The sequence below is a fragment of the Rhinopithecus roxellana genome, chromosome 8, assembly GCF_007565055.1.
Source record: "Rhinopithecus roxellana isolate Shanxi Qingling chromosome 8, ASM756505v1, whole genome shotgun sequence".
Taxonomy (NCBI): Eukaryota; Metazoa; Chordata; class Mammalia; order Primates; family Cercopithecidae; genus Rhinopithecus; species Rhinopithecus roxellana.
The window spans coordinates 78,539,534-78,550,092 of record NC_044556.1 but is presented as its reverse complement, the minus strand read 5'-3'; the positions used below and the strand labels follow the sequence as shown (position 1 = coordinate 78,550,092).

Below are 10,559 nucleotides of genomic sequence, written 5' to 3'. Positions count from 1 at the left end.
ACTCGTGTGATCAGGGAAGAACAGGCTTATGAGAGACCTAAAAAATTCTTCCGAGCAGCTTTGGATTTAAAGTTATAGCGCTGTTTAAAATAATGTAATATGGCAATCTGGAATGTCTCCAAGAAAGGTCATTTTGGTCTCAGTCACTGACATCTGTACTATTATTTGTTTGAATGTTCTTTTTGTCAACAGTTGTAAAGAAGTTTTTACAGATCAATGAGTAAAATGTTCATTTAATAACTTTCTAACTATATACAGTATATGCTTGATAATTCAAAACTCTCCAAATGTAGATATGATAGAATAATTATTTCAAATTATTAAAGGAGTATTTAATCCTTTTAAATTACATTTTGAAAATTTAATGGCAATTACAAATTTTAATTTAAAATAATATTAAGGATTTAATCTGATTTACAGAAATAAAATGCAATGAAAAGATTAGGGGCTAACCTCCCATTACTATAAAATTCTCTGGCTAGCACAGGAGCAACTGGATTGCTTTCAGCAGTCTTGAAGCAATAAAATATCTTAAAATTCATATGGAGAAATAGTATGTATCTCTACATTAAATTTAGATATGACATTTATTCTCTGACAAATCAGACCCAGAATATTACTTTATTAATTTTTATGTAATTGAACAAAAAACATTTAGCCATCCTTCATTTAGTAATCTTTTGCATAAATATAAAAATCTCTGATAAGTGAAATGTTTTTTCAAATTATACTTCTATTTTTTCACAGCTTTATAGGTAATTATAGTTTTCAAACTTTAAATATTTCATGTGATTTGATATATCTGTACAGAAAGAGTAAGATAAAAACATTTAATAACATTAAATCTAATTTGCAAAAATTGGTATCTGACATTTGTTGTGTGCTCTTGCAAAGAGTGCATAGGACATTTCTGCAGCAATCAAAAAGGTAAAATCTTTTTAAACTCAGATTTCAAGTTTTCTCTAATATTCCTTCTAATTCTAATCCCTAGAAATACTTTCAAGTTTTGATTTCTAGATGCAATGTGTTTTGTTACATATACACATATTTTATCCTTAAACTTTTAAAAAAACAGTATGATCAGATTCAGCATGATGATATCTTCACAGACTCTGTAGAAGTCCTCTGTGCAAGATTAATGTCGAGATTCCTAGTGCACCATCGTGAAAAACCAGTTAAAGATAGTATACAACTATGCTTTAGTGGGATTTCCTGCAGGTTTGGGATCATAACCATATAAAAAAGTAGCTGTTATTACAAGGATGGCTCCAAGGAAAAAGACACTGAATAAGACGAAGACAAAATAAAAAAGAGAAAATCAGATTAAAAGCAGAATAAGTTCCTTCTATTTCTTTACTATAAAAACAATTATAATTTGGGGAAAAATGTTCCAGTAACACAGCTAACAAATCTTGAGTACCTACTACATTCCAGGTATCTGGCTAAGTGCTTTATATGCATTATTTCATTGAGTTCTCACAGCAACTCTATGAAGATGTACTAATATTCACTTTTTACACATGAGGAAACAGTTTTAAAGAATTTAAAGAACTTATCTAAAGCCCCATAACTTCAAGAGGATTCAAACGCAGGTATGTCTAACTCTACAGCCTGTACTCTCGTCCACTGCACTATACTGTCTTCTAAAACAAAGATATTTTAACTTCTGTATTTCACCTTAATAGGGATTTTGTATGCAATACATTCAATAACAAAAGGTCTTAATTCTTCAGTTGAACATATGAAAGGAAAATTTTATTCTGTCATGTTAAACCAAGGTAAAGTTTAGTTTAAAATCCAAGATAGTAATACTCAAAACTCAGGACCACTTTTTATAGGATGCTTTACAAAAGGAAATTACATTAAATGCAGGGAGTTCTTGGTTTCCTCTTTATCCTATGTATCTATAGATACAGTCTACCTTACGATACATTGGAAATGAAGACTGGATATGTGAACTAGACTACAAATATTAACTTTTTTTTTTTTTTTTAAAGACAGGGTCTCACTCTGTTGCTCAGGCTCTGGAGTGCAGTGCTGTCATCATGGCTCACTGCAGCCTCAACCTCCAGGGTTCAAGCAATCCTCCCAGCTCAGTCTCCTAAGTAGCTGGGACTACAGGTGCAAACCACCACACCTGGCTAACTTTTCTATTTTTTGTAGAGCCGAGGTTTCACTTTGTTGCCCAAGCTGATCTTGAACTCCTGGGCTCAAGTGATCTGCCTCAGACTCCCAACATGCTGTGATTACAAGCATGAGCCACTGTGACCGGCCTGAATCTTAACTTTTATTTATTTTTTTGAGACGGAGTCTCCTCTGTCACCCAGGCTAGAGTGCGGTGGTGTGATCTCGGCTCACTGCAACCTCCGCCTCCCAGGTTCAAGCAATTCTCCTGCCTCAGCCTCCCATGTAGCTGGGATTACCAGTGTGCACCATCACCCTCCACTAATTTTTTGTATTTTTAGTAGAGACAGGGTTTCACCATGTTGGCCAGGCTGGTCTCGAACTCTTGACCTCAAGTGATCTGCTTGCCTCAGCCTCCCAAAGTGCAATCTTAACTTTTAATGTGTACATTTTTAAAAATGCTATTATAGAGACATAAGCTAGTTTTGGATTTAAAGTTTCTACTAATAGTCCAAAGCTATGCTCCTGTTTTTAATTGTCTGTAAATGAAAAATAATTACTAATCATTATTAAAAGGCCCTTCATAATATGGTCCCTCCAAACTCATCCTCCCCACTTCATGCCACCCAATCTATAATTCAGCCACTCCACTCAGTGAACACAACCTACACCTTCTTGACAGTGTCTTTAGAGATACTATTCCTTCTGTCCACAGTTTCCTTGCTTCTTAGAAAACCCTTATTCATAATTCAGGTCTAATGTCTCCAAGACTCACTCCCCTAGGCAAAACTCCCCTAGCACAACACTTACCACACTGCCATTAAATGATGCATAAGTCCACTCCCCTGCTCAACCACGTGCTCTTCATTCACTGTGGTACCCACAGTGCCTAGCATATACAGGGAGCTCAGTAATTATCTGTTATGATTAATAACTAGATTTGACTTGATGCAAATGGTTAACTCTTCAAAAGACTTGAATGCAGTTATACATACAACGTTATTAGGATAACATAAAACATCCTATAATGTATCTTGAAGAAACTGCTACCACATTAATATTTGGTAATTATTAATTACTAGACACTGTCTTCATTAGTCATTATGAACTATTCTTAGCTTTCTGGAACTTTGGAATGGCATGGACTGAAAGTTCATGCTCAACTGAAAGATTCTATGGTCTACCTTTGTATCCACTGCAGAAATCCTTTCTATAGTATCTTTAGCAGGATCTACTTGAATACCTAATAATGTCAGGAAACACCTGTTTCTCAAGCCAGCAATTTTTAGATGGTTCTGAGAGAGAAAATTGTCCCAGAAAAAAATATATATATTAGGAAAAAACTATCAGAATGTAATGATTACTTCAAGGATCTGAGCCCCCTCTAACAGAATTATTATATGTATACTTCCATTGTTGCATTGATCATACTGTTATAATTTATTTATTCACATCTGTCTTTGCAATCACTTGATGGTCACCAAACCTTGATGACCTTGAAGACAAGAAATTGTGTCTCATTCATGCACTCCTTTTCCAGGAGCTAGCAAGGTGGCCAGCGGGCACATAGTAGACACTTAATAAACTTTTGATGAAAGAATAAGCAACCCTAAATGGAAGAATGGTAACATTAATAAGCAAAATAACAAGCACAAGAAAAATAATTTAGGAAAGTGGGTAATAGTGATATTGTATCAACGGAGATGTCTAACAGTCAATAGAATAAAGGGATCTAGAGTTTAGGTGAAATTTGAACTTATCTTCCTAGAGAAGACAGATATGACATGGCAGTGGATGAGATGGCCGAGAGAGTGAGCAAGGATTGACAAGCTACCAAAGGGACAATCAGAAAGGCAAGTATAGGCATACCATTTCAGAGAAGCCAAACAAACAAAAAACCCAGTTTCAGGAGGTGGAATGAGGCTAAAGGCAAATATATTATTACATTTAGGATAGAATTGAATGAAGATTGAGAAAATGTCACTAGATTCATTACTGAAAATGTATTATCCACAAAGGTAAGATGCATAAAGACAGAGGGCTTAGTTACCTATTTTAGGAAAAAGAATCCATCTTCTCCATCTGGCTGAGTGTCCTGAGCATATTCTCAAAATATTCATTCATTCATTCGTTCGTTCGTTCGTTCGTTCATTCAATAATGGCAGTATCATTGTCTTTTCTCTTTCTATCTTCAACCCAACAAACCTTATATACTTCCTCAGAAACATGAATTTACAGGCAGGCATATATCTCATTGCCAAACTACTACTCCTTTGTCCCTCTGTTGGCTTACTTGTTCATTTATTTGTTTATTCTCTGCATAATTCAAAGATTTAATTACCTCAGCCTTACATAAGGTTCATTTTTTTTTGTTTTTGTTTTTTGTTTTTTGTTTTGAGACGGAGTCTCGCTCTGTCGCCCAGGCTGGAGTGCAGTGGCCGGATCTCAGCTCACTGCAAGCTCCGCCTCCCGGGTTTACGCCATTCTCCTGCCTCAGCCTCCCGAGCAGCTGGGACCACAGGCGCCCGCCACCTCGCCCGGCTAGTTTTTTGTATTTTTTAGTAGAGACGGGGTTTCACCGTGTTAGCCAGGATGGTCTCGATCTCCTGACCTCGCGATCCGCCCGTGATCCGCCCGTCTCGGCCTCCCAAAGTGCTGGGATTACAGGCTTGAGCCACCGCGCCCGGCCAAGGTTCATTTAAAAAAAAAAAAAAAAGGTATGATTTTTAAAGTAAAATCTAAAAATCTGCAAGGTGCAAACATTCTCAAAGTACATTAAAGCACATGATTTCCTCATCTTATGAACAGGGAATACGATTAAGATTACAAAATTAAGATATAAGTGTTCATTGTTAGTCTAAGTCTCACTAGCTAAGTGATTCATTTCCATACCAAGCTGAAAATAGAAATGCTTTTAAATTTTTATCTCATAAGAACTACAAATCTCAACATGTATGTTCCAGACCTATTGTCTAGATTGCGAGAAAAGAACTAAAACCGTCAATGTTCAATATAAAAGTATAAAAAGGATATTATATTTTTATAGTGCCAAATTCCATCCATAATCCAATTTCATTCTCAAAAACACAAATGAGTTCGGCGCAGTGGCATATGACTATAATCCCAGCACTCTGAGAGGCAGAGGTGGGAAGATTGCTTAAGGTAAGAAGTTCAAGATCAGCCTGGGCAACAAAGCACATCTGTAGTCCCAGCTACCCGGGAGGCTGAAGCAGGAGGATTGCTTGAGCCCAGGAGTTTGAAGCTGCATTGAGCTACGACCATGCCACTACACTGCAACCTGGGTGACAAACTGAGATCCTGTCTCAAAAATATAAACATATAAATAATAAAGTAATAAATAAATAAAAGATCCTTGGGAGATTCCAAAGTTTAGAGGTTGAGAAAATCAGGAGAAGAGTAAAGTTGGAGGAAAACCAAGAGTGGTGTCCTGGAAACAATTAAAATATAATCCCACTAGTCTGGGATTATAAATTAAACAAAATACTAGAATTTTCAATGATGTCTGTAATGGATATTCATTACACTCAATTTTTCCTGATGCTATCTCCTCCCTTAGCATCCATAAAACTACAGAGTCCTGGGTCTTCTTCCTCACTTATAACTCCTCCTGCAATTCCTTTCCAGTTTGATCTTCCTGCTACCACCTAATTGAGTTTCCTCATGAGCCACATTCTCTATATAAACTATCTTCTTCAAGGAAGTCATGTAAATTCCGTATTTTAAAAATGTCATTACATGACGTATTTTTATGACTTTATATGACTTATTAACTTTTTTATATCACTTTTTTTTACTTTGCAGGGAAAATATTCACATCTATTTATTGGGAAAATTCTGGCCAGTCAAATTTGCATAAAAAACTTTTCAGAAGAAGACTTTCTTTCATGACTTTAATTTGAAATATTTTTAAAACATAGTTAAATAAATTTTTAAAATTATATTTCAATGCTTCTTCAAATTTATCAGATCACCTTACGGAGAATTCTAATTTTTCTATATACTTTTGGGGATTAAAAAAATAGAAAAGAATATTTTACCTGGTTGGCACAAAATCTTGAAGCCAAAAATAGGAGATCAATGTTGATAATATTATCGATAAAGAAGTTGCAAATCCTTTTAAAATATTATCTGCATACTTAATAACAGCAGCTATTACAAGGCCTCCAAGTGCCTGCAGAAGTTTTAAAAAAATATTTTTTAAAACACACATATAAAACTGCATTTCAAAACAATTTCATTATTTAATAAAGCTTTAAGCTTTTGTCCTATAAACTCAATCCCATTATAGTAAGGGATTTATTTTAAACATCTCTCACAACAAATAGACTTACAGGCTTTGTTCAATAGCCCTCTTCTTTCAAAAGGCATTTAATAAAAGTAACTACCAGGATAATCTGCAGTTTGTTATAATGAAGTTTGACCATATTACAAATAAAATGTCTATCATTATCCAATTTAGTAATTAAACATCACTTGTTTGGACAAACATGAGAGGACTGGTCACTTTGAATAGTGACATATTTTTACTTTTGAGTAAAATTAGTAATCAGAGTCATTTTATAGCCTTTCAATAGCCTCTTAATTGGGCTTTTTTCCTATAGTTTCTCCCCTTTCAATTCCACCTCTTATTACTCTCAGATGAAGTTTTCTAAGGCACAATTTTAATTGTGCTTTTTCTTTAAGACTGTAGAAAGAACTTTCTACCTAATCCCTCTCAAATTCCCAATTGTGGCTACTTTAATAATGAGGTTTTACTATACTACACAGTTCTGCTTTCTGCCAAAGACTACTTATCATTTTCCAAATCTGGGTTACCTACTGTAACAACTTTCAAAACACCTCTTCTATGATGGAAGCTTTATTTAGAGAAAGTCATAAATTATGCCAGTTGAGCTTACTACAAATTAATGTTTCAGTCCCAATATTTCTTGGCAATGTTGTCATTCATCTGTTTACTCCCTATTGAATCCTTCATACCAGTTATACCAAACATTTTTTATTTTTCTCATATCTTCAGCCCCTTTTTAAGGGAAGGGGGCTTCTTCTCTTTGCTGGAATAACATACATCATACATAAACTCTCTTGACTCACCCTATCTCCGCTTCAAATTTTCTTTTAGTTATTTTTTTCAAATTTTCACTTATCCTTGTCTCCTTTTCTGCTATCTCAAAAATAGAAGTATCCGGCCGGGCGCGGTGGCTCACGCCTGTAATCCCAGCACTTTGGGAGGTCAAGGTGGGTGGATCACGAGGTCAGGAGATCGAGATCATCCTGGCTAATATGGCGAAACCCCGCCTCTACTAAAAATACAAAAATTAACTGGGCGTGGTGGCACATGCCTGTAATCCCAGCTACTCAGGAGGCTGAGGCAGGAGAATCACTTGAACCTGGGAAAAGGAGGTTGCAGTGACACAAGATCGTGCCACTGCACTCCAGCCTGGTGACAGAGCTAGACTCCATCTCAAAAATAAATAAATAAATAAATAAATAAATAAATAAATAAATAAATAAATAAATAAAAATAGAAGTATCCTACCTGCTTTTAAAACACAACTATCCTTTGCCACCTTCACCTTCCTTTCTGGAGCCTTGCTTCTTAGGCTTCAAATATCTCTAGAAGAATAGGAGGCTCTAAGGATAGTGACTTGTGTCTTCATTTTTATATCCTCTAGAATTCTCCATATGTATTTTTTAAAGATGTAATTAATTACTCAACCCTTGAACAATTCCAAGCTATATATAAACTGAATTTGACAGACGTTTTCCAATATGTAACTACAATATGAGGCTATGAATTGTCACAATTAAACATCCAGATCTGCTTCTTGGGTCTTAATGGCTGACCCAAACTCCCTGTACAATGATAAGACTTATAGAAAAATCCAAAGTTATATTTGCCTTAAGCTTCAACTCTTTTATTCTTAAACCCATATTTTCATTATGTTACATTTAAATACCACAAAGTTCATTAAAGATCCCTTTTCAAAATAAGATTCCATTACAGCATTAAGATCACTTCTATTCTAACTTCCTTGAAGAAACTAGATACGAGAGCACTAACAGTAGTGACCTTTTCCCCTCACATCAGCATATCAGGAGCTACTTTGATTCTCTATATTAAAATAGAGTTTATTAACATTAAATCTAAGACTTTAAATGCTTTACCTGAAGAACAACTACTATCCAGGTCAGTCGGTTATATCCCTGAAAAAATCCATTCTTTGATACCAGTTCTCCATCATAAATGTATACACCCATTAATCCAAATATACTTCCAAAGAAACCTAAAAAAAAGTAAAGTCTACATGATATATCATTTAGTTTGTCTGAAGAGAAATATTTTTTCCACTGACATTTCAAATAATTTTATACTTAACTTTTTCTTTTTGATAAAATTAGATTACTTTCTTTTTTTTTTTTTTTTTTTTTTTTTGAGACGGAGTCTTGCTCTGTTCCAGGCTGGAGTGGAGTGGTGTGATCTTGGCTCACTGCAACCTCTGCCTCCCAGGTTCAAGCAATTCTCCTGCCTCAGCCTCCTGAATAGCTGGGACTACAGGTGCTTGCCACCACGCCTGGCTAATTTTTTGTATTTTTAATAGAGACAGGGTTTCACTGTGTTAGCCAGGATGGTCTCGATCTCCTGACCTCGTGATCCACCTGCCTTGGCCTCACAGAGTGCTAGGATTACAGGTGTGAGCCACACGCCCAGCCAAAATTAGACTATTTTTTAAAATTTTTACTTGGTTTTGTATACTTAACAAAAGTATACTTAGTTTATGACTATAAGACAAAGACATACAAATGTAAAAAGACAAAGACAGAATATAAAAAATAACAGACATTATCAACTTTGGAGCACTAAAATAATACAATGCACAAATTAGATGATTACATGGCTAGCCCATTCAAATATGTGCAAATTGCTCACATTTGGAATATGTCATTGTTCTTCCACCTTCCTCTTGCTAGATCTAGATTTTCATATATTCACATTGGTACATACATATATAAAAGCTCAGGCAGGGAGTACAGCATTTTTCCTTATTAAGAAGTTTCGAGAGTGGGCACAGTGGCTCATGCCTGAAATCCCAGCACTTTGAGAGGGCAAAGCAGGAGAATCATTTGAGCCCAGGAGTTTAAGACCCGCCCAGGCAACGAAGCAAAACTCTATCTCTACAAAAAAATTTTAAAATTAGCTAGGTGTGGTGGTGCACGCCTGTAGTCCTGGCTACTCAGGTGGCTGAGGTGGAACGATCACTTGAGCCCAGAAGTTTGATGTTACAGTGAGCTATGATTCTACCACTGCATTCCAGTCTGAGCAAAACAGCGAGACTGTCTCTAGAAAGTAAATAAAATTTTGTTTTGAAAGTATAACTAATAACTAATATCCAAAAAATCACAGCTAAGAAACAGTCATAGAAAACATTAGATTCTGTGTTACTGAAGCTTCACTGCTAGAGAAAGTCAACTTGGTAAGAGCAGAAACTGTCTTGTTCATGTTGAATCTCACCTCAAATACATAGTCTATCACATGACTATTGGAATAAGAGACTCCCGGAAGCACTGCTAGGCTATAAATAAAGAAATTCATGCTGACAGGGACCGCTTTTTATGGGTAGCCTTTGAAATATATGCAGTTAAAGAGTGCAAGGGTAAAGCAATTTTTAAAAATGAAGTCATAACTAATCAAAGTATTCCACAATAGAAAGGAAGTGAAAAGGATGTGAAATGCTCTAAAATTCCATTTAAGTCAGCTCTATCCTTTTAATGTCTAATTTCAAACATGAAATTAATGCTGGCATATAATTTCCAAAGCATATCTGATGGTATTTTACATGATGGTATTATATATAAAATATGTACGTGTGTATATACACACACACACACACACATATAAAACACCATCAGAAGAGTTTTATATATAACATATATATATATATACAAAATATGTATATTTTGAGACAGGATTTCACTCTGTCACTCAGCAGGCTGGAGTGCAGAGGCACAATCACAACTCACTGCAGCCTCGACTTCTTGGACTCACGCGATCCTCCCACCTCAGCCTCCCAAGTAGTTTGGACCACGGGCACACGCTACCACACCTGGCTAATTTTTGTTTTTTTTTGTTGTTATTGTTTTCTGTACAAAGTTTTGTAGTGTTGCTCAGGCTGGTCTCTAATTCCTAAGCTCAAACAATCCACCTGCCTCAGCCTCTCAAAGTGCTGGGATTACAGGCGTGAGCCACCGCATCCAGCCTTACACATATATATATTTTTTAAGAAACAGGGGGCCGGGCGCGGTGGCTCAAGCCTGTAATCCCAGCACTTTGGGAGGCCGAGACGGGCGGATCACAAGGTCAGGAGATCGAGACCATCCCGGCTAACACGGTGAAACCCCGTCTCTACTAAAAAATA

General features: G+C 35.9%; 1 protein-coding gene across 2 annotated transcripts in view; it reads right to left on the bottom strand.

Moving 5' to 3' along the window:
- Positions 1-213: 213 nt before the first annotated feature.
- SLC35A3 (solute carrier family 35 member A3) overlaps positions 214-10,559 on the bottom strand; it is a 51,846-nt gene continuing 41,500 nt past the window's right edge. For both annotated transcript variants that reach the window (XM_010377224.2, XM_010377223.2), the window contains exons 6-8: positions 8,311-8,429; positions 6,183-6,316; positions 214-1,283 (exon numbers count right to left, since the gene is read on the bottom strand). In XM_010377224.2, coding sequence (XP_010375526.2) covers positions 1,193-1,283; positions 6,183-6,316; positions 8,311-8,429 — 344 coding nt within the window. In that variant the 3' untranslated portion in view covers positions 214-1,192. The remainder of the gene's footprint in view (positions 1,284-6,182; positions 6,317-8,310; positions 8,430-10,559) is intronic.